The 25,507-nt window shown below is 39.6% G+C and overlaps 1 protein-coding gene across 3 annotated transcripts in view; it reads right to left on the bottom strand.

The window, feature by feature from the left end:
* The window catches only part of TULP4 (TUB like protein 4), a 242,427-nt gene that overhangs the window by 174,835 nt on the left and 42,085 nt on the right, over positions 1-25,507 (bottom strand). The window contains exons 2-4 of one of the 3 annotated variants that reach the window (XM_043593125.1): positions 2,132-2,495; positions 1,946-2,033; positions 259-1,836 (exon numbers count right to left, since the gene is read on the bottom strand). In XM_043593125.1, coding sequence (XP_043449060.1) covers positions 259-510 — 252 coding nt within the window. In that variant the 5' untranslated portion in view covers positions 511-1,836; positions 1,946-2,033; positions 2,132-2,495. Of the gene's footprint in view, positions 1-258; positions 1,837-1,945; positions 2,496-25,507 lie in introns of all 3 variants that reach the window. The other 2 variants (XM_043593126.1, XM_043593124.1) reach the window with 2 other exon arrangements.

The following is a 25,507-nucleotide window of genomic DNA, read 5'->3' as shown; positions in this document are numbered from 1 at the left end:
ACTGGTATCCCTGCCAGTGGGAAAGGAGAGTGAGGGGCATCCAAGAGAATGGACATACTCGGAGAGGGACACAGGCCAGCAGGAACTGTGTCCACCTTAACATGTTCCCACTGGGACACAGAAACCAGAATTCAGAGTTTGAAAAGTCTGCCTTGGCAGCAAGTTGAGAAAATGAAGCAAATTCTGAATCCACAGGGAGGGGGCTCAGAAAGACCACGACAAGTGACCAGACAAAGGTGCAACAAAGCCCCAGCTCACCTCACTATTGTGGCCCCGCAGGTTGAAGTTTATTCTCTGGGGAGTGTTTCTGTCCCGGCGGCAGTGGCTCGAAGTGAAGGTCACCCCAACCACGCCGCGGCCGTTGCCCGTGGCCAGCCAGCCCTCCTCATAGTAGCGCCGCCGACACACTGGCTTCTCCTTCTCACTCTTGGGAACGCGCCCCTTCCACGACAGGCAGAGGATGTTGGAGTCGCTGCAAAGGACAGGCCCATGCTCCACCGCTGCATACATACTTTTTTCCAGTGAACTCTTTTATTTAAATAGTAATGCTGAATGCCAGGAAACTTAAACCAATTCTTTTCATTAGTTGATTGACTGGATTTTTGTGGTTGGCTTGCGTTGTTTTCCCTGACCCCTTTTAATCAAGACTGACCTGGATCTAATCAGAAGGCCAGTATTTTATAAAGATCCACCAAATGCATAGTGAAAAAATTCCTCTAGAAAAGATGATGGCAGTCTGCTAAGAAAAGGTAATGCTTAAAAACAACATGCGTCTGTTTTTCTTTTCAAGTCCTTAGAGGAAGAAGAGCATCATTAACATGTGCCGATCAAGAAACTAAGTTTTCTTCTCTTAACTCAACTTGGTTATTCTCGTTCAGCCTGAGATTCCAGTTTAGTGTAATATGATTCCAGAGACAAAGGGTTGCAAATACATAGATTTCAAGTAACTTAAGGCTTTAAAGAATCCCTCGAGCTGGAATTTTCTCTTTAAAATTTCAGATGCAGAGACAGAACACATGGGATCATCTTCCTTCTGAAGCCACTCTCTGGCATGTTTTCTCAACTAGACAAATTTCTGCTGCTGAAGCTGAAAAAGATTGCATAAAGGGGAAAAAAGGCACACAAACCGTGCAAAAACAGACCAGAGTTTGTGCAGACAGCAGTCCAAGTTCAGGAAGAAAAAGACTCTTGCCACTGTTCAGAACCAGAAACTTCCCACCTCAGGGCCCGGCCTGACTTCCCAGCAGGCAGGTGGCTATGTCCTGGTGAGGAGCTGGGCTCCATCTGACCTCCCCCCGATAAACCAGTGCACTCCTTGGTGTCATGGAGGCGGAGAGAGAAAATCCCTTCACTCACAGGGCCAGAAGGTTCTAAAGCTCTTTAAGTGGCACAAGTGTTTGCCTTGAGTGAATCCTAAATCCTCTTGCCGCCACAAGCGGGCCTCACTACAGGATTCTGTCTCTTTTGTCCCGTCTCCTTCCTCCCTCCCTATTTGCCTCTCCCCTTTCTGCTCCTAAAGATCACATATTTTTCCATCTTGAAGGAAAAGACTAATCTCAGAATTAAGTCCATCAAGTAATCTTCCTCCTATATGCAAGTCTTCTTGGACTCAACAGGGAAGGGAATCCCTTAAAATGAAAATACAGGCAAGAGTCGGGTTCTTCCAGACTGTTCCCTAAAGAGTCAGCATGTTTTCTGATGGGCACTCTCCTGCTCACATTCAGAGACTGCTTCCAAATGCCACATGTACAGTCCAAAGAAAAGCAGCTTTGCTTGGATGTTCCTTGATATTTATTTTATAAATACTGGTTTCAACTGCTACCTTGAAATGTTATCCTATAGATACAGAAAAGGAAAAGGGAAATAATAAATTAAAATGTCGGGAATATAGTTAACTGAAAAAGGCAAAGGAACCAGTCCATTGTTCAGACTTGTCCCATCATACCTGACCTTGCTTTCCTGAAGTCACGACCACACAGCCAGAGTTACTTCTCAGTCCAGAGTTTTGAAGTCTGTCCAGATCACCAAAACCACTAGAAAATAAAGTGCAAAACTCACTGCATGACCCCTCCTGTGCTGCTTGAAGCCACACTTCACTGCCGGCCACCTTCTCACCAAGCCCTCTTTTTACCCTGGGGAGGTGCTTCTGAGGCTTGAGCTGAGGAAGTTTCCTTTTCTTCTTTCTGCAAACTTTCTTCAATCGCGAAGAGCGCGTGGAAAACTGACCACTAGTAGTGTCCTCCTCCCCCAGGCTCCTGAGCCCCACAGCGTCAGGTTGCTCCATCTGAGTCTTGCATTAATTTTCATCAGTTGTAAAACTCTTCAAGTGTGCACCAGAGTGAGCCTGTCTTCCTGTGTAAACGTGTATGTGTACAAAGAAGGGCTTAGATATGCACAGACATGCGCTCTTCGATGGGCACCAAAGCACCTCTTTCCCAGCCGTTTCAGGAACCATCTGACTGATCACAGCTTGAAGGCCCTGGAGTCTTACAAATCTGTAAAAACAAAACAGGATATGAACAAAAGAACTTGAACACACTGAAGAAGACAAGTTCTAGCTGAACAGGAACTGGGAGGCCCCATCTTTACACACACATATATAGATGTCAAGTGGAGCTACTGCTTGCTAAAACTCTCATAGTAAAAGGGCACACCTAGCCAGCTTATGGACAGCACACAACACAAGAGGCTGAACGCCATGTAACACTTATGCAACTTGCTAGGAGCTGGGCGTGTCTGAATGAAATCCTCCCCTCTATTCTCCCACACCATGCCGTCCTTTCTAAGACTCTGGGTCCCATGTGTGCAACTTTATCCCTCCAGGGGCCATCATCCTAGTTATAGTTGCATAGGCACCTCAAAAAGGTGACTGAAGAGGTGCAGGCAAGTTATCTGAATTGATTTTTTCACCAGGGGTAAAAGATGTTGCCTGAAGACACAAGAAGCAAGGGCCTTGAAAAGCCCCATCCCTGACTGCTCGCAGGTCACAGAGCCAAGAGCAGCCGTGTTCTCAGTTTTTGACTAGCAACAGGACGAGCAATAAAGTCCTAAAGAATCCATCTCCAGCAAATCCACCCTCTCTTCCTTCCTACTGCCATCAGTCCAGGCCTGCATCACATCCACAAAAACACACGGTCCCTAACTTCCCCACACCGTCCCACCTTCTAGAGGGCACTCAGGGTAACCTTTCTAAATTTCAAGGCCATCTAAAGAGCCTGGTCTATTCTCCCCTGGCCCAGGCAGTCCCCTAGAGGGCTAGTTAAACAGACTACCTCCACCCAAAATACTTGCCACTGAAAGTCTAAAGGCCAGGCCCAGGTATCTGAATTTCTAACCAGTTCCACAGAGATGTTAATGCTGCTGGTCTGAGGACTAGGCTTTGAGAACCTCTGGTCTATGAGATCAAATCCCAGCAAGACCCTTCTCTTCTCCGGCCACAGCCTCCAGCTCCCGCCCTGCCTGTGTTACCACCGTGGTGTCTGGCCACTCCCTATCCCCCAAAGCCCTATGCTCTCCTCTCCTTCATGTCTCCACTCCTTGCCAGGCACCAGCTCACTTCCTTTAAAACCACCTGCGACAGCTCCTGTCCTGCGAAGCTTCCCAGAGCACCTCGCACTAACTTCTGCTACAGCGCTCATCACGCTGCATTCAAGCACTCTTCTCTATGCTCCTGGAGGCTGGGAACCACTCTTTCTCATTCCTGGCATAAGCTCAGTGTAAACTAGATATTCAGTAAAAGTTTATAGGCGCCAGGCAGGAGCAAGGCAAGCAGCTACACGTAATTTCCTTAAGATACTCTAATTCAGATGAGTCACGGTATATGTATTTTGTATGAGCCTATAAATCAAAACAACCAAATTCTCTCAGGAATCCTCTCAAGGAAGCACTTGTTCCTGAGGAAAAAAAGTAAAAACAAACGCTACAGAGTTCAAATTAATGCCATGTTCCTCCTCCTCAAATGCTAATACCACTGTATAATAGCCTTGGTCCTTCTTCTGACTTGGGGCAGCCACAGATGAAAAAGCAGACACGACTTCTCAAGACCCAGCTGTATATACATGGGTTTTGAACTATTTAACATCATGATCCATGATTATTAAAGCATCCACATTAAATATGACAGTGTAAGCTGTCAGTTCCCCTGAAATCCTCCTACGGGGTCCATGGAGTCAAAATTATTTTCATAAAAATACTAAGACATTATTTGCCTTCCTTACTATATTGACAATTGTATCAATGATACAAAAGCAATAGTGGGTCAACCTCAGCTCTTTCACACCAGTGAAGGCACTGGTACCAAAATGTACCAGTACTCGTCGGAATTTCTTAAATGCCAGCTTCAGGGCACCTGGGTGGGTCAGTTGGTTAAGCATCCAACTCTTGATCTCAGCTCAGGTCTTGATCTCGAGGTTGTGAGTTCAAGACCTGCACGGGGCTCCGTGATGGGTGTGGAGCCCACTTTATAAATAAATAAATACGCCAGCTTCACTTAAGAATATTCTTGATGCAGTACAAATCATTAATTTCATTAAGTCCCAACCACTAATACATGGTTGGTTAATACTCTGTGTTTCAAAACAGCGAGCACTCAGAAGGCACCCCCGCCGACCACTGAAGTACAAAAGTGACCTTGGGAAAAGCCCTTATGCTGTCGTTTAAGTTGCAAGCTGAACCAAGGTCTTTTGTGTGGAATACCATGTTTACTGGGAAGAATGACTGGCAAATTATGGTAATTCAGGCTTGGGTGTTTGGCAGACATCTTCTCGAATATGAACAAAAGCAGCACGTCACTTTAAGAAAAACAATGGACAGCCTTTGCCTCCTGTAATAAAAGTTGAGTTTTCAAGTTAAAATCAGAACTGTGGGGAAACTAGGATCTATCACTGTGAGCTTAACAGCTCCCCATGATTTAGCGACATTCTGCATGTGACTGGAGGGAACATTAACAGACGTGGACTGTTTATACCGTATTTCATATTTCATAGAATATCAGTATTTAGAAAAGTCATAGAATTTGGTGAACTGGTATTTTCCAAATGACCGATGCATGATGATACAAATTATGCTTGAGTAAAAGAGCTACCAAGGTGCAAGAAAGACAAACGGATTTTAATCTAACCAAGTACAAAAAAATTCACTGATATGTTTAAAATTCCATATTGCTACTGAGCTTTCAGAAACTAACCTTGTTAAGTTTTGGTATGGTATCGAAAAAAGATCCGTGATTATCTGAAAAGGCTATTAAAATACTTTTTCCTTTTAGGGCGCCTGGTGGCTCAGTCGGTTGAGCGCCCAACTTAGGCTCAGGTCATGATCTCACGGTTCATGAGTTTGAGTCCCACGTTGGGCTCTGTGCTGACAGCTTAGGGCATGAAGCCTGCTTTGGATTCTGTGTCTCCTTCTCTCTCTGTCCCTCCCCTGCTCGCACCCTGTCTCTCTCTCTCTCAAAAATAAACATTAAAAAAAAATTTTTTTAATACTTTTTCCTTTTCCAACTACATATCTGTGTGTCAGATTTTCTTCATATATTTTAACAAAAACAGCATACTGCAACAGATTGAATACAGAAGCAGATATAAGAAGCCAGCTATCTTTCACTAAGTCAGACATGAAAGATATTTTGCCAAAAAGTAAAATAATGCTATTCTTCTGGGTAAATGTTTTCAGTTAAAAAACATGGTAATTTTTCATAAGACACATATTTTTTAAAACATTTAATAGGTTTATTTTTTTAATGAATTAGTAATCTTTTTTAATTTCTCAGTTTTAATTTCTAGTATGGTAAATATCAATAGCTAATATGCACATAAACAAAAGTTCTTGTGGGTCTTCAACAATCTGGGAGACTAAAAAGTGGCCCTGACACCAAAAAAGTTTGAAAATCACTGATAATATGCTAACTCCCTGAAATATAAGCCTTAAATAACTATTACACCCAAGTATGTAGGATAAAACTCCATAGTAAAAGCAGACAAAAGTGTTTTTATAGAGGTTGCTATGCTTTTTCACCCAATTTTTAAAATTATAGAGCACTATATATGCTAAACAAATACAGCAGGTATTTTAAGAAAAAATGACATACTACTTTATGATGATTCAAGTGAATAATGGATACAAAAATCTAATAAAAAATCACAACCATAATATCCTAATTACTGAAAGGCTGACACCCATTATAATGCTACCATTGATATAAATAGAAAGTCTTCTATTCTCATCAGGATGAGAAAATGAAGATATACTGGATAGCTTCTGAGGGAAGTTCACTATCAAATCAACACTCCTAAGTGAAAGGGGTCTGGTATAGAAAGATTAAAAAGTGATTATTCAGGGGCGCATGGGTGGCTCAGTCAGTTAAGCGTCCAACTTCAGCTCAGGTCATGATCTTGAGGTTCCCAAGTTCAAGCCCCGCGTCGGGCTCTGTGCTGACAGCTCAGAGCCTGGAGCCTGCTTCAGATTCTCTGTCTCCCTCTCTCTCTGCCCCTCCCTGGCTGGCACTCGCTCGCTCTCTCTCTCTCTCTCTCAAAAATAAATAGAAATATTAAATAAATAAATAAATAAATAAATAAATAAAAAGTGACTACTCAACTGAAAGCAGGGACTCCAATAGTATTTTACACCCATGTTCATGGCAGCATTATTCTCAACAGCCAAAGGGTGGAAGCCACCCAAGTGTCTATAGGTAGATGAACAGATAAGCCAAATGTGGTATATATGTGCAGTGAAATATGATTCAGCCTCAGGAAGAAAGAACTTTCTGTTGGACACATGCTACAACATGGATGAACCCTGAAGACACTGTGCTAAGTGAAATAATAAGGCAGTCACATAATTACGCACAAATATTATAAGCACACTTTTATGAAGTACCTAGAAGAGGCAAATTCATAGAGACTGAAAGTGGAATGGTAGCCGCTAGGGGTTGGGGGTGAAGGGACTGAGAAGCCATTATTTCATGGGTACAGCATTCCAGTTTGAGATGATGAAAAAATTTTTAGAGATAGACAGTGATGACAGCTGCAAAATAATGGAAATGTACTTACAGCCACTGAATTGTACACTTTAAAATGATTAAAATGTAAGTTTTTTTTTACATATATTTCACCTTAATTTTAAAATCAAGTAAATTAAGAAAAGCAACTATTCATACAAAGTCTTTTGATAACTGGTTGAAAGTAAATACTCCAAAGTTTGGCATTATGATGTTTTTTTGTTTTTTTCTTTTTTTTACATTTATTTATATTTTGAGGGACAGAGAGAGACAGAACACAAGTGGGTAAAGGGCAGAGAGAGAGGGAGACACGGAATCCGAAGCAGGCTCCAGGTTCTGAGCCGTCAGCACAGAGCCCGACACAGGGCTCAAACTCACCAACTGTGAAATCATGACCAGGTCAGACGCTTAACCCAATGAGCCACCCTCGCATCCCAGCCATTATGATGTTTTTCACCCTAAACACTGTAATACAGGCCCAGACCTGCTTCTGGTAATTACAGCTTATTTTGACTGTTTCTATATATCACTGAAAAATCCATCCCTGCTTCATGGAGATACAATCTTAAATAATACATGTGTCTGACTGAATTAATAACCTGACAGTGGTGTAAGAGTCAGTAAGCTTATAAAATGCTTTCCAATCTAACTTTCCATAATATCTAGTTCTTTTTTTTTTTTTTACGTTTATTTATTTTTGAGAGAAAGAGAGAGAGCGCAAGTGGGGGAGAACAAGGGGAGGAGAACAGAGAGAGGGGGACACACAGAATTTGAAGTAGGCTCCAGGCTCTGAGATGTCAGCACAGAGCCCGATGCAAGGCCTGAACCCACAAACCATGAGATCATGACCTGAGCCAAAGTCGGACACTTAACCGACTGAGCACCCAGGCACCCTGCATACTATCCAGTTCTTAATGGCAAATTAGGAGTCCCGAACTTTGAAAAATACAATTTAGGGACAGAATGGTATGTTGTTCAGGGAAGGAAACCCTGTCGGAATTAGATACTTCTGGATTAATCAATCAGCAAATCTTAACTGAATACTTACTATGCAAAATGCCCTGTGCTGAATTCTCTGCCTCCCTCATCTGTAATTAGATACTCTTTTTTCTAACTAGAGTTGTTTTCACTACAGTTTATTTTGGTCTATCTGAATCCTACTTTCCACAAACATGGGTAAAATTCACTAAGTGGGGGGTGGTGGGAGAAAAATACATTTTTGGTTTATTTTTTAATCATCTGAATTAATGTTAAAGATCAGAGATAAAATAAATTAGGGAAGATATTTTCCATTTCCACAATTTTGATAGAAATATATTCATTAAAAGTTACAAGAACGCAACCACTCTGGAAACCTTGGTATTAGCTAGTACTACTGAAGATCAGAGTACTCTGTAAAAAGCAATCTCACTCCTGAACATGTGCACTAGACACATCCTTCACTAGCACTCTTGAGAAAGACACACAGCTGTAGTAGCAGCATCACTAACATTAGCCAAAAAATGAAACCAACCTGAATGGATAGAGTGTGTCACATTCAAACCACAGAATTGTACACAGCACTGTAAATGAACACAATACAGAACATGGGTGAATTTCACAAACATAATGTTGAACAAAGGGATCCAATGAAAAAAATACCTACAATATGAATCCATTTATAGAAAGTTCACAACAGGCCAAACTAATTTTATTAGTTAAGACTGCATACGTAGATAATATAACATTTTAAAAACTTTTATAACATAAAGCAATACCGTGGTTACCTTGGGGTACAAGACTGTGAATGGGTGTTGCTGAGGTGTTGGCAATATTCTATGTCCTGATTGGGGTGGTGGTTACAGGGTGCTCACTCTGTAATTATTATTGACTATCTATATATCTGACATATTCTACTTGTATGATATATCTCACAATAAACAGGTTTAATAAGCTGTGAACTAGATTAGGCACCAATCCTTTGGGATTTTTAGAAAACTTAAATTTAAATCAATTAGGAAAGAATTTTAAAAATTATTATACCCAATCTTAACAAGTACACTCACAATCTAGAAAACCCCAGTAAAGTACCAAAGACACTGTTTTAGTTCTCAAGTTAAGAAGACATCCACAGGGGCGCCTGGGTGGCTCGGTCGGTTAAGCGTCCGACTTCGGCTCAGGTCATGATCTCACGGTCTGTGAGTTCGAGCCCCGCGTCGGGCTCTGTGCTGACCGCTCGGAGCCTGGAGCCTGTTTCAGATTCTGTGTCTCCCTCTCTCTCTGCCCCTCCCCTGTTCATGCTCTGTCTCTCTCTGTCTCAAAAATAAATAAATGTTAAAAAAAAAAAAGACATCCACAAACAAAATGCATATTAAGAATAAAGAATGGGGGCGCCTGGATGGCTCAGTTAAGTGTCTGACTCTTGATATGGGCTTAAATCATGATCTCACAGTTCAGGAGATCAAGCCCCTCAGGTCCCATGCTGACAGCACAGAGCCTGCTTGGGATTCTCTCTCCCTGTGTCCCCCCACAGCTTGTTCTCTCTTTCTCTCTCTCAAAATAAATATTAAAAAAAAAAAAAAAAAAAAAGCTTTAGGAGTAACAAATGGAGATAAAATTTCAGAATAAAGTTACATTTCTTTCTAAAGGATAAAAATTTAAGAGAATGGTTAAGCAGAAGATTGAGATGAGAAGCAAAAAAGTCTATTTCAGGAAAAAATATATAAATGTTAGATGAATACAAAGCAGAAAAAAAAGCACAGCAGCAACTCTGGAGTAAAATATTCCAAACACCTTGAAGTTTAAGTTTTTGATTACAGACTTGTTTAGGGATGGAGAGAAGAAAGGAAAGGAAAATGAGTATTCCTGCTTGGTGATAAAAATTAAACACACCCCAATTTCTACTTGAGGGACAGCAACTGTGCTGTCCTGCTTATCTATTGTCTTAGACTCAGCTCTATGGCCAGGGTGACTCACTCCATGCTCCAGCCTCCCCTGGCTGCCCCCTTTTCACAGCTGGAAAGGTAGAGTTCAGCAGACCCTGAACTCTACATTTCTTTTTCACTGAAGTAACTATAATGACTTGCCTCTAATTACAGACACTCCTTCCCCTGGGGAATTTTCCACAACCCTTGAATATCCACCTAGTCCAAGGTGGTTCTAACTGGTTCCTAATTCATTTCAATAGCTGCTTAGAGGCTAGTTCAAATATGCCTTCCAAGACTGCCTTTTAAGGCAGGGATACTCTCAGAAATGACTTGTCATATGGCCACCTACATATGAACAACTACATACATGAAAATGTCACAACCCTCCAGCAAAGATAATGGAGTTCAATCATGATCTAATATATTTACTGTGCTATCATCCTCTGGCTCTCAGTTCTCAAAGCATGCTACTGAGAAAATAAAGACGTGTGCATGGCTTATGCCAAGCCTTGCTCAAAAGATGCACACTTACTACAAGTGTATTCATATCAAATCACTTTCCCATCGACGTGCACCATCAATTTTAGAGATGCCTTCCTCAGAAAACTTGTGTCTTATTCAGAATAGCACCAGTTCCTTCAGACACAGTCCACCAAAGCACTACACAGACTCAAGTGGCAAGGACCTCCTGTGCCCATGGTAGAGCTATCTTCCTGTTTAATTCATCATACCTACTAAAAAACAAAGTCCTACACTCCAATTTTCATCTCACCCACAGCACCCACCAGTACTGCATTTAAGTAAGTGTTCACTAAGGTACTAGGTATGCTATAGGGCCCCAGAGTCTTCTAAGAAAAAGGGAAACAAATACTGACAGATGAGGTTCTCCATACAAAGCCTGGGTCTACACCAACCACTCAGAATCTGGGCCTACTGAAGCTTAAGGCTGACAGGCATTGAAGCACATGTAAGTAAAGAATTCAAGTGAGGAAGCTGTGGGTCCACTGCTGTGTTCAGAGAACAGTAAAGAGGCACATTTTCAGGGAAAGCTACTCCCTATTTACTTTCTGTGCCTGATTTCAACAGCCAGTTCTAAGAACATGAGCATCTATCTGTATACAGAGTGAAGGACATGAAGGCTGTAAGACAAACAGCTTGATTATCAGTTTCAAAGAGAGTGAGTGTGGGCAAGATACTTCTAAGAGTGAATCTAGATCTGAAACTGCTGTTGAAATACTATGGTATCATATATGGGGCTCACTAGTACGAAGCCATGTGCCTTACTTAAAAAGGGAGAGTATTTCATTTATCAGAGTGACAAAGACCAAAACAAATGATAATTCCCAGTGTCATATAAGGTGTACAGAAATGGGAAACCAATTTGGTGATATAATTCAAAGGACTTAAAATGATGCAAACCTTTTGATTCAGCAATTCTACTTCTGGAAATTTATCACAAGGAAATAATGTTCAATCCTGCAAAGATTTAGCTATAAGGATTTCTACCACAGCATTTTCATATATATATTGATGCAGTACATGTTGGTACAGACATAAAACAGAATATTAAGCAACCACTAATAATTATATTGTAGAAGACTAAGGAGAGACACAGTAACATTCACAGTAACTTCTATAACTTCTATCTTAGACTTCTATCACTCCACGGTTCTGGGTTGGAGCAAATGCAAATCTTTTCAGCATGAAAACATTCCCAATTTAGGACCTAAGGATTCCCACAGATGAGATTTAACCAAAATTCAATTACCGATCAAAAATTACCAAACATACAAAGAAAATAAGTCATCACAAGCTGTCAGTAGCAACAACAAATTTAGATCCTTTGGACTTCAGAAAGTGAAATGAACATAAACAAAACTTAAAATAATTTAAATTTAGAATTTAGGTTTGGACTTTAGGGTTCCAGTCTGGCATATAAGAAGTCTAGAAATTGTCACTCTGTCCTAATTAAATAAAAAGCTCAACAAACAGAAAAAATCAACTCTTCTTAGATCTGTAAGAAAAGTGAGTGATGGGGCAAACCACTGCCCCTAAAACTGGAAAGACCAAAAGACTAATAACGAAGAATTATACTTGCCAGAACAGAAACTGGTGAGCCGAAACCTCCATGGGAACCTGTCCCATGGGAAACCTGAACTGGAACTGATGGACTGCTGGAGGTACAGTGTGGCCAAGTAGGAGACAGAAAAACTCCAGGGGGACCCAGCTATCAGAGTCCCTAAACTTTGTGAGTTTTACCTCCAGGAGTTCACTAGGTCCTCATAGTAAATATCAGAGGAAAATCCCCTCAGGCTTCCAGCAGGGAGAAGGGAAAAGGAATATATAAGAAATATACAAGAGCATTCTTTTGAAATATATGAGAGCCTTCTTTTCTTCTTAACAAGGTCTGCCTTCAGGAAAAACTATTTAACAAAGGTATAACCAACCAGGATTTTATCCGAATCTAACTGACCTGGGGAAAGAGGATACCCAACTCCAGCCCATTCTAGACATCCTGTCCCATCTAAAAGGGGACGGGGGACTGAGAAAAATATGTGAAACCAGTCCAGGGGCAAAGGCCCACAATAAAAGACTGAGACCCAATGTTCTGGGGGTGTAAGACACAGCACAGTGAGTTTAGTTAACAACACTGTGTTTACACCTGACAGGTGATGAGAATAAATCTTAAAAGTTGTCACCATGAAAAAGAAATGGTATTATGTGAGGTGATGTAGGTGTTAACTAACCCCACTGTGGTAATCATTTTGCAATATATAAGTGTATCATACCATTGTGTCATACACCTTAAACTTACACTTACATGTTATATGTCGCTTATATCTCCCTAACACTGGGAGGAAAAAAAAAGAGGAGAGGGGAGCACAGAGAAATTTCGGGGAGTGATGGAATTGTTCCATATTTTGATACGGTGTGGTTACACAACTGTTTACATTTGTCAAAATGCATAGAACTGTGGAGGGGTGGGTGCCTGGTTGGCTCAGTGGGCACAGCATGCAACGCTTGATCTCAGGGTCATGAGTTTAAGCCCCACATTGGGCATGGAGCCTACTTTTATAAAAAATGCATAAAACTGTACACTAAAAAGAGTACTTTACATATTTTAAAAAATAGTGTCTGGCACCTAGTAAATGCTACACAGTACTAGTGATTATTATTAGTGCTGTTGTTGTCATATATTAGGCACTAACTTAGGTGCTAAAAGGCAATTATAAGTAAATACAGATATGGTCCTACCTTCAAGGAGCCTACAGTCCAGTGATGAAAACTAGACATCAGTCATATAATCAAGGCTATGACAAATGCCACAAGGGAGAGACACATAGTGGTCTGAGAGCTGCAATCTGAAGGAAGAACACATGTTAAATACATGGAAGAGGGGGTGGAGGAGGCAAGGGCAGACATTCCAAGCAAATGGGATAGCTTATATAAAGACCATAGCAGAAGAGAAAACAGCATTTTGAAGAAACTCAAAAGAATGTTAGCATGACATCTGTTCATACACATATATATCTACAACGAGGTATCACTTCACACCCATTAGGATGGTGTTGGTAGGATTGCAAAGTAGTATAACTGCTATGGAAAACAGTATGGAGATTCCTCAAAAAGGTACCATATGACCCAGCCATTCCCCTTGTGGGTATATCCCCCAAAAATGGAAAGCAGAACCTTGAAGAGACATTTGCACACCCACGTTCACAGAAGCATTACTTACAACAGCCAAGAGGTGGACACAACCAGTGGTCCATCAGATGAATGAATAAATAAAATGTGGTATATACATATAAAGACATGTTATCTGACCTTAAAAGAGAAGGAAATTCTGACACATGCCATAATGTAGATAAACCTTGAGGCATTATGCTAAGTTAAACAAGCTAGTCACAAAAAGACAAGTAAATTATTCCGTTTATAGGAGGTAGCTAGGGGCGCCTGGGTGGTTCAGTCAATTAAGTGTCTGACTTCGACTCAGGTCACGATCTCGCGGTCCGTGAGTTTGAGCCCCGCGTCGGGCTCTGGGCTGATGGCTCGGAGCCTGGAGCCTGCTTCAGATTCTGTGTCTCCCTCTCTCTCTGCCTCTCCCCTGTTCATGCTCTCTCTCTGTCTCAAAAATAAATAAACGTTAAAAAAAAAAAAAATTTATAGGAGGTAGCTAGAGAAGTCAAAGTCACAGAAGCACAAAGTAGCATGGTGATTCCCAGGAGCTCGGAGGAGGGAGGAAAGGGAAGTCATTGTCTAATGGGCACAGAGTTTCAGTTTTACAAGATAAAAAATTCTGGAGATCGGTTGCACAACAATATGCATATACTTAACACTACTGAACTGTACACCTTAGAAATGGGTAAGATAGGGGCGCCTGGGTGGCGCAGTCGGTTAAGCGTCCGACTTCAGCCAGGTCACGATCTCGCAGTCTGTGAGTTCGAGCCCCGCGTCAGGCTCTGGGCTGATGGCTCGGAGCCTGGAGCCTGTTTCCGATTCTGTGTCTCCCTCTCTCTCTGCCCCTCCCCCGTTCATGCTCTGTCTCTCTCTGTCCCAAAAATAAATAAAAAACGTTGAAAAAAAATTTTTTTTAAATAAAAAAAAAAAAGAAATGGGTAAGATGGTAAATTTTATGTTATCCATTTTTCACCACACACACAAAAAAACATGTTCACACACACCCACTTACTGAGATGTAATCATAGGACAGTAGGATGCTTCTCCTCCCCCCACACCTTACCATCTATTTACAACAGTTTCTTAACCAGTAAATCATGTCCCACTACCAAGAAAAAATTACAGGACATATTAAATGACAGAAAACAATTTTTAAGTAGGCTTCACACCCAGCACAGAGCCCAACACAGGGCTTGAACTCACGACTGTGGGATCAAGACCTGAGCTAAGATCAAGAGTCTGACGCTTAACCAACTAGAGCTACCCAGGCGCCCCTAAATGACAAAAAACAAATTTGAAGAGGCAGAGCAAGCATCATAACCACATTCAGAAATGGCAGGTATGCTGGAATTATCAGACCAGAAAGTTAAAACAACAATGATTAATATGCTAAGTGCTCTAATGGATAAAGTAGACAGCATGTAAGAACAGATGAGCAATATAAGCAGAGACACAGAAATTCTAAAAAAAAGAACGAAAAAGAAATGTTACAGACCAAAAATAGTGTAACAGAAATGAAGAATGTCTTTGATGGGCTTATTAGTAGACTGGACACAGCAGAAGAAAGAATCTCATTGCTTGAGTCTCTATCTCTCCTTTTTTTTTTTTAAATAGAGAGAGAGTGTGAGCAGGGGAGAGGAGCAGAGGGAGAGAGAGAGAATCTTAAGTAGGCTCCATGCTCAGCACGGAGCTCAATGTGGAGCTCAATCCCACAACCCTGGGATCATGACCTGAACCAATATCCACAGTTTTACACTTGGGGCACCAGGGTGGTTCAGCTGGTTAAGCGTCCAACTTTGGCTCAAGTCATGATCTCATGGTTCTTGGGTTTGAGCCCCGGGTCAGGCTCTGGGCTGACAGCTCAGAGCCTGGAGCCTGCTTCAGATTCTATGTCTCCCTCTCTCTCTGTTACTCCCCTGCTCACACTCTCTCTCTCTCAAAAATAAATAGAAGATTAAATATTAAAAAAAAAAAAAAAGAGTTGTACACTCAACCAAATGAGCCAACCAGGCACCCCTGCTTGAGGATATCTCAAGAGAAATCACCAAAACTGAAAAGCAAAGAGAAAAAAGACTGAAGAAACAGCAACATATCCAATAACAGTGGGGCAGCTACAAAAGGTATAACATACAGGTAACAGGAACAGAAGGAACACCTGAAACTATAAAGCCTGCATTATATGCTAAATTAATGCCAGACACCAAAGCACAGATTCAGGAAGCTCAGAGAACACCAAGCAGGGAAAATGCCCTAAGCCATACCTAGGTATCACTTTCAAACTACATAAAATCAAACATAAAGGAAAAAATCCTAAGAGAAACCAGAGGGAAAAAACTCCTCACCTATAGAGAAACAGAGATAAAAATTATGCCCAACTCCTCCTCAGAAACCATGCAAGCAAGAAGAGAATGAAATGAAATGTTAAAGTGCTAAGAAAAACCCACCAACCTAGAATTCTGCACCCTGTAAACTTACCCTCCAAAAGTGAAAGACAAAGACTTTCTCAGACAAACGAAATTGAGGAAATCAGTCACCAGTAGGCATACCTTAGAAGAAACGTTAAAAGAAGTTCTTCAGAGAAAAGGAAAATGATATAAGTCAAAACTTCAGACCGATATAAAGAAAGAGAACCAAAGAAGTAAAGGTCTCATTTTTAATTATCTAACAGATAAATGTGTTCATAATAATACCAAAATATATTCAATTACGAGTGTGTGAATATATATACATATATACATGCTTATGTACGCTTATTTATAAGTGAAATGAATGACAGCAGTGCCACAAGGAACAGAAGGGAGGAATTAGGATATTCTGTTATTACAAAGTATTAAAACTACCCATGAAGTAGTATAAATGTTATCTGAAAGTGAACTTGGGATTAGTTATAAATATACATAGCAAACTCTACGGCAACCTACTAAAATAAAAAGTATAAAAGATATGCTAAAACGAGAGAAAAAAAGAAATCATATAAAATGTTCAATTAAACCACAAAAGGCAGAAAAAGAGAAGACCAAAAAAAACAGGATCAAAGGACAAGGGCAACAAACAGAAAACAGTAAGAAATATGGTGGATGTTAATCCAACTATATCAAAAATCACTGTGAGTCAGTGTTCTACATGCACCAATTAAAAGACACAGACTGTCAGAGTGGATCAAACAAGACCCAACTATATGTTGTCTACAAGAAACCCATTTTAAATATATTAGACACTTACAGATTAAAAGTAAATGGATAGGGCGCCTGGGTGGCTCAGTTGTTAACCATCTGACTTTGGCTCAGGTCATGATCTCACAGTTCATGAGTTCGAGTCCCACACTGGGTGAGCTCGAGCCCCGCTTCAGGTGAGCCCGAGCCCCGCTTCAGGTGAGCCCTTCTTCTCTCCCTTTCTCTCTCTCTCCTGCCCTTCATGGGATTCTCTCTCTCTCTCTCCCTCTCCTTATCTCTCTCTCTCTCTGCCCCTCACCTGCGCCCTCTCTTTCTCTAAACAATGAATGAATGAATGAATGAATGAATGAATGAATGAATGTATGGATACAGGGACACCTGAGTGGCTTAAGTGCCTGACTCTTGATTTTGGCTCAGGTCATGATTTCACAGTTTGTGAGACTGAGCCCCTCTGTCAGCGCGGAGCCTACTTGGGATTCTTTCTCCTCTCTCTCTGCCCTCCCTCCTCCTCAGGCATGCATCCTTTCTCTCTCTCTGAAACCAAATAAACTTAAAAAAAGAAAAAAAGTAAATGATTAGAGAAAGATATACCATGCCAATACTAATAAAAAGTGGGGAGTACCTATATTAATAACAAACAGAGCAAACTTCAAAACAATCAAAGGTATCAGGACATTAAATAAGGGCATTATGTAATTATAGAGTCAATTCCCCCAAAAAGACATAATAATCCTTAATGTGTATGTATCTAACCACAGAGCATCAAATTACATAAAGCAAAAATGAAACACTGCAAGGAGAAACAGATTAATCCACTATTATATCAGAGACTTCAACAACCCTCTATCAGGAATGGACAGATCCGGGGCACCTGGGTGGCTCAGTCAGTTAAGCATCTGACATTGGCTCAGGCCATGATCTCACAGTCCGTGAGTTTGAGCCCCGCATCAGGCTCTGTGCTGACAGCTCAGAGCCTGGAGCCTGCTTCCAATTCTGTGTCTCCCTCTGTCTCTGCCCCTCACCCACTTGCACTCTGTTTCTCTCTGTCTCTCAAAAATAAATAAAAGTTAAAAAAAAATTTTTAAATAAAAAAGAAATGGACAGATCCAGCAGGCAGAAAATCAGTAAGGATATAGTTGGTATTCAACACCATCATCAATCAACTAGATACAATGAACATCTATAGATTATTTCATCCAACAACACCAGAATACACATTTTTCTCAAGTTCACATGGAACACTCACTGAAATACACCACATTCAGAGCCATGGAACACACCACAACAAATTTAAAAGAAGAGAAATCATACAATTTCTGCTTTACAATTAAATTAAACTAAATATCAGTAACAGAAAGAGAGCTGGAAAATTCCCAAATACTTGGAGATTGAACAATACATTTCTAGCGACACATGGGTCATAGAAGAAATCTCAAGAGAAACTGAAAACATTTTGAACTAAATGAAAATGAAAATACAACTTAAAATTTGTGAAATGCAGTAAAAACAATGCTTAGAGGGAAATTTATAATTTTAAATGCATATATTAGTAAAAGATGAAAGATCTAAAATCAACCATCTAAGCTTCTACCTTAGGAAACTAGAAAAAGACAAAGAAATTAAATCTACAGTAAGAAGAAAAGAAATAATAAGAATTAGAGCACAAATCAATGAAACCAAAAACAGTTAACAATAGAGAGAAATCAACAAAACCACAAACTGGTTTTTGAAAAGATCAATAAAATTGAATGCCTCTAACCAAGCTAATAAAAAAAGGAAAAGGACACAAATTACTAAAATTAGAAATATAAGAGGGGACATCACTACAGATCCCATGGACAGACATTAAAAAGGGTAATCAAGGAATACTATTTGATAATCTAGATGAAATAAACCAATTCCTAGAATGACATAACCTGTGAAAATGTACACAGGAAGAACAAACAACCTGACTAGTCCTATACCTATTAAAGAAATGGAATCAATAATTAAGAACACTGCAAAACAGAAAGCACTAGCCCAGGTGGATTCACTGGTGAGTTCTACCAAACATTTGAATAATAAATTATACCAATTCTCTATAATCTAGGGGCACCTGGGTGGCTCAGTCAGTTAAGTGTTCAACTTTGTCTCAGGCCATGATCTCGCAGTTCATGAGTTTGAGCCCCATGTCGGGCTCTGTGCTGACAACTAAGAGCCTGGAACCTGCTTCGGACTCTGTGTCTCCCTCACTCTCTGCCACTCCCCTGCTTGCACTCTGTCTCTCTCTTTCTCAAAAATAAATATTTCTTTAAAAATATTTTAATTTAATTAGACCAATTCTCTATAATCTCTTTCATCAAAAGATAGAAGCAAAGAGAATACTTCCTAACTCATTCCATGAGGCCAGAATTATCCTAATACCAAAACCAGACAAAGACATTACAAAAAAATAAAACTAGAGACCAGTATCTCTCATGGAATAGATATAAAAATCCTCAAGAAATATTAGTAAACTGAATCAAATAATATGTAAAGAGAATTAAATACAACTGTGAAATTTATCCTAAGTACACAAAGCTGGTTCAGCATTCAAAAACCAACTGTTGTAATCAACCACATCAACAGGCTAAATAAAAATTACATGGTCATATCAATAAATGTAAAAAAAATCATTTGACAAAATCCAACACCCATTCATGATAAAAACTGTCAGTAAACTAGGAATAGAGGGGAACTTCCTCAACTTGATAAAGAATATCTACAAAAGACATTCAGCTACTTAATGGTGAGAAGCTCAAAGCTTTCCTGATAAGGTGAAGAACAAAGCAAGGATTTCCTCTCTCACCACTGCTTTTCAACATTGTACGGGAAGTCCCAGCTAATGCAATAAGACAAGAAAAGGAAATAAACAGTATACAGATTGGGAAGGAAGAAATAAAATACCTGAAATGCTTAAAGGAATGAAAAAGCAAGCAATAAGATAAGATCTAAAATGACCAGAGAGAACCAAATAAAACTTTTAGCAAGGGAAAACTAATCACTAAAACTGAATACAATTTATGAGTGCAATATCAGCCAAAAGAAAGAATTAATGAACTAGATATAATAGCTCAAGAATTCTGTGAAATCTTTTGTAGAAGGAAATATAAAGGAGAAATTAAGAGAAACAGAGGATAGATGGAAGAGGACCAATCTAACTGGAATTCCAAAAAGACAGAAAAGAGAAAATGGAAAAGATCTAAAGACATAATGACAGAATCTGCCAGAACTGATAAAAGGTCCACAGATACAAGAAGCACAATATACACCAATCAGGATAAATAAAAAAGAAATCCACATCTGCACACATTTGAGTAAAATACAGAGAGAGGAGTTGAAAAGCAGCCAAAAATAAGACCAGTACTTCCAAAAGAATGACAATCAGACTGACAGCAGACATCTCATAGCAACAACGGCATCAGAAATCAATGAACTAAATCTTCAAAGTACTGGGAGAAAAATACAGAATTAGATGCCAGACATATAACAAAGAATTACATACCTGGAAGAACTGTCCTTTAAGAATTAATATTGAGAGAACTAATTGCTGATTGTCAAATAAATGTATAAAACTGCAAAAAAAAAAATTACTGTTGAATAATAGGACATTTTAAAAAGAACAAAAGCTAAATTTTTAAAACAACTGACCTCACAAAATAACTTCCAAAGGATATTGTTCAGGTAAAAGGAAAATGACCCAGAAGGAAGGTCTCAGAAGAAGAAACAATGAAAACAAAAAATTAAACATACAGGTAAAATTAAACTGTCTTTTCAAAAAAGAACAACAATAATAGCAAACACTTATACAGTACTTGTTAACTGCTAGGTATAATTCTTTTTTTCTTTTTTGAGAGAGAGGGAGAGAGGGAGAGAGGGAGAGAGGGAGAGAGAGGGAGAGAGAGGGAGAGAGAGGGAGAGAGAGCATACACTCAAGCAGGGGAGAGGGACAGAGGAAGGGAGGGAGACAGAGAGAGAAAATCTTAAGCAGGCTCCACACCCAGCGCCAAGCCTGATGCGGGGCTCGATCCCACAACACTAGGTTCATGACCTGAACCAAAATCAAGTCAGACGTTCAACCAACTGAGCCAACCAGGTGACCTTGCTAGGTATAGTTCTAAATGCTTTACAGGCACTATATTTCTCATTTAAAAGCCCCAGCCTTATATAGGGGTGCCTGGGCAGCCCAGTTAAGCGTTCCATTTCAGCTCAGTTCATTATCTCCCAGTTCATGGCTTTGAGCCCTTTGTCAGGCTTTGTGCTGACAGCTCAGAGCCTGGAGTCTGCTTCAGATTCTGTGTCTCCTTCTCTCTGCCCCTCTCCCGCTCATGCTCTGTCTCTCTCAAAAATAAAAACATTAAACGGGGCGCCTGGGTGGCGCAGTCGGTTAAGCGTCCGACTTCAGCCAGGTCACGATCTCGCGGTCCGTGAGTTCGAGCCCCGCGTCGGGCTCTGGGCTGATGGCTCGGAGCCTGGAGCCTGTTTCCGATTCTGTGTCTCCCTCTCTCTCTGCCCCTCCCCCGTTCATGCTCTGTCTCTCTCTGTCCCAAAAATAAATAAACGTTGGAAAAAAAAAAAAAAGAATAAAAATAAAAACATTAAAAAACATTTTCTTATTAAATCCTAGCCTTATGACAAAGTCCTTTTATTGTCTACACTTATACGTGAGGAAACTGAGACACAGGAAAGGGAAGTGTTTTGCCCAGCATTACTTATCTGGTAGGCCCAGAGCTAGGAATCAAACCAGGCTACCAGCATCCACCCCATGTGTTTAACCACTAACCTGTGTCTATTTAGAGGAGGAAATAGAAAATTTTTTTTAAAAAAGATATTTTTATCAGAAGGAGGATGATCAGAACTAAAGTATTCTAAGGCCCTTATTACTGTCCAGGAGAGTGGTTAAAATGCTGATTAACTTCAAACTTGATTAGTTTAGGTAAGCATGGTGAAATTTAAAGGGCAATCACTAAAAGACCAGAAATGAAGGTGGTGGGGGAAAGACACTACACCTCAAATCAGTACCCTGAAAAGAGGAAAAAGAAACAAAAGGGAGAATAAAATAAAACAGAGATGGTAGAAATGCAAATATATCAGTAATCACAATATTATCAATGATTTAAAAATCTGACAGGTAAAGTGTATCAGATTACACAAAGAAAAAAATTTTAGTAAACCCCCAATGCAGTTAAAAATCCACATATAACTTTTGACTCCCCCAAAAACTTAACTATTAATAGCCTGTTAAGCAGAAGCCTTACCAGTAACATAAACAATTAACACACAGTTTGTATGTTATATATATATATATATATATCATATACTGTATTCTTACAATAAAGTAAGCTAGAGCAGGCACTGGGGGTAGCTCAGGAGGTTAAGTGTCTGATTCTTGAGTTTGGCTCAGGTCATCATTTCATGGTTTGTGGGTTCAAGCCCTGCAATGGGCTCTTCATTGACAGCCTAGAGCCTGCTTGGGATTCTCTCTCTCCCTCTCTTTCTGCCCCTTCCCTGCTCATGCTCTCTCTTTCAAAATAAATATTTTTTTTAAGTAAACTAGAGAAAAGAAAATGCTATTAAGAAAATTGTAAGAGAAAATACATTTACAGTGGTGCACTGTATTTATTGAAAAAAAATCTACATATAAGTGGATCCATGCACTTCAAAGCAGTGTTGTTCAAGGGTCAACTGTACGTACATGCTCTCACAAAGACACCTAAAACCTAAGATCGTGTTAAGAATGAAAACAAAAGGATTTTTTAAAAAAGAAAAATAAAAGGATTTTAAAAAGAATATACACCATGTTATACAAAAGCCAAAAGAAAACTGAGGTAGCTATATTAATACTGAAAAATATACATACATTTTAAGGCAAAAGTAGTTAATAGAAAATAAAGAAGTGAGCCAGTGACATAGTGATAAATAGTCCTACTCACCTGAAACATACCACAACTCTAACCTAATAAATACCTAATGAAATAACTTTGAAATACACAAAGCAAAAACTGATGGGGAGAAATGAGTAATCCACCATCAAAGTAGGGGATTTCATCCACTCTCTGGATGAAAAAAAAAGTAAACATTTAGAAGATGTGAACATCACAATGAACAAACTTGGTCAAAACGAGCAAATATAGAATCTTGTATCCAATTCAGAGGATGAACATTCTTTTCAAGCGTACAAAAATGTTAACAAAAATTTACCATGTAAAGTCAGTCTCAACATATTTCAAAGAATAAGTATCATAGAGACTTATTATATGACTTAAAATTAAGTTAAAAGCAATTGCAAAAATCTAAATTATAAAACTATATTTTGGAAATTTTTAAACAAACTTAAACACATTTCTAAGTAACTTATGAAACCTGGGGTGCCTGGGTAGGTCAGTCGGTTAAGCGTCCAACTTTGGCTCAGGTCATGATCTCACAGTTTGTGGGTTCAAGCCCTGCGTTGGGCTCTGTGCTGACAGCTCAGAGCCTGGAGCCGGCTTCAGATTCTCTGTCTCCCTCTCTCTCTGACTCTCCCCTGCTTGCGCTCTGTCTCTCTCTCTCTCAAAAATAAATAAACACTTAAAAAATTAAATAATCTATGAAACAGAGAAAAAATTGTAATGAAAAGTTTAAAATACTGAATATTAATTAAAATACTATACACCAAAACATGCCTGCTGTAGAAAAAGCATACTTTGTCAGGGTAGCTTGGGTAGCTCAGTCAGTTAAGCATCTGACTCTTGATTTCAACCCAGGTCAGGATCTCATGGTTCAGGAGATCGAGCCTCACATTGGGCTCTGTGCTGAGACAAGTGTGGAGCCTGCTTGGGATTCTCTCCCTCTCCTCTGTCCCTGCCCCTCCCCCGCTCACGTGCACACTCTTCCTCTAAATAAACAAACAAACAAACAAAAAGAAAAGCATATTTTGTGGGTAATTTATTTCTTTAAATGTTTATAATAGAAAAAAGAAGAAATGTCGTAAATTAAGGAGCTAAATGTTCGATTAAAAACTACAGCATAAACCAAAAGATGGTAAAGAGATGATAAAGATAAAAACAGAAACTCATAAAATAGAAAAAGTAACATTAGAGAGGCTAAACCAAGTCAAATGTTGACTCTTCAAAGAAAAATAATCAAAGACACAAACCTTTGACAAGATAAATGAAGAGAAGAATACTGGAATTGGAAAAGGGGTATAACTATAGATATAGTGAAGATTAAGGAGATCAAAGGATACCATGAGTAATTTAACACTAAAAAAAAATTGATAACATATGAAACAAATTCCTAGGCAACATAATTTAACAAAACTAACTCAAGAAGACAGATAAAGTCTAAACTGTGCCATAACCATTAAAGAAGATGACTCAGTAGTTTAAAATCAGCCCACAAGGAAAACACCAGGACCAGGTATTTTACAGATAAGTTCTACCAACATTCAAGGAACAGACCACAGCAGTATTACAGAAACTCCTTAAACAGAAGAAGGTAAAACACCCACAGCTAATTCTATGAGGGTGCTATTGATACCAAACCAAATATGGAGACTGCAAGAATGGAAAATTAAAGGCAGTATCACTCATGAGTAAGATACAAAAATCCTAAACAGAGTATTAATAAATCGAATAGCATATAAAGAAAATCGTGACCAAATAGGGTTCATCGCAGGAGTAACATTCATCGCAGTCACTTGACCTCATTCACTGCCTAAGGACACCTTCCTGAGCCTGTCATTTAGGGCTCTTCACAGAGTGACCCCACATGTATCTGTTGAGCCTGTCTTCTACCTCTGACCTCTAAAAATTATATTCCTTTCAAAGTACACCTTCTATTTGTACACCAAGCCCCAAGCGTATCCCTGTTGATTACAAAGCCCATCCCAAGTCCCAACTGTAGCCACCTCTCCTGATGCATCTTCAAAACTACCCACTCCATACATCCTTGCCAGCCTCTCCCTACTGGGTGAGGACTTCTCTTCTTTAATCTTCACAGTGTACTTTTCCGTCTTTCTTAAGTTGTTCACTCAATTCTCCACCACACAGTAGGTATCTGAGCCCCTATATTCCCCACTGGCACAGGCATTACTTAAGGGTAAGGACTTTTAGATGCCTATTTGTCAAGATGCCTTTTACAGTGTATATATTAAGTATTCAACAAATGTATGTTTAATTGAATAAAAGTGTTTTTATTTGTATGTGGTGTTAAAAATGTTTTCCCCAGGAACAAATGATCCTATATAGCAATAAAAATGCTTTCCGAATGATGTTATAAATCGTGTTTTTTTTTATAGGCCAGTAAACTACAGGAAGTCTTTCCACTGCCACAGGCAAAGATAAACAGACTCAAAGACGCAAACCTGTAGTCACACAAATGCTACACAGAATTTAACACACTTCATTCACCCTGTAGTTTGAATCCAAATTTGTCTGGATCCCAAACCTGTATACCCCCAGCCTGCCTTCCTGGTCTATCTTTCCTACTATACAATGAACCTCCTGAGAGAAGGAAATAGGCCTTCTCACTGAATCTCCAGACCTAAACAAGAACTCAGTATTTGTTAATGGAATGGAGATTAAATGTAGGAAGAAGCCCAATGGGCAAACCCTTCCAAGAGCAGCACTCTGTGTCCTCACAAAAGAATAAAGTGAAGGCCCCAACTGGTAAATCACAGGTTCTATTATATTCACTATCCTCTGATTAAAAAGAGCACTGCTTATTTTGGAAATCTTTCCATTAAAAAAGCTGAAAATTGG

The sequence above is a fragment of the Prionailurus bengalensis genome, chromosome B2 (genome assembly GCF_016509475.1).
Source record: "Prionailurus bengalensis isolate Pbe53 chromosome B2, Fcat_Pben_1.1_paternal_pri, whole genome shotgun sequence".
Taxonomy (NCBI): Eukaryota; Metazoa; Chordata; class Mammalia; order Carnivora; family Felidae; genus Prionailurus; species Prionailurus bengalensis.
This window is presented reverse-complemented; position numbering and strand designations above follow the sequence as displayed.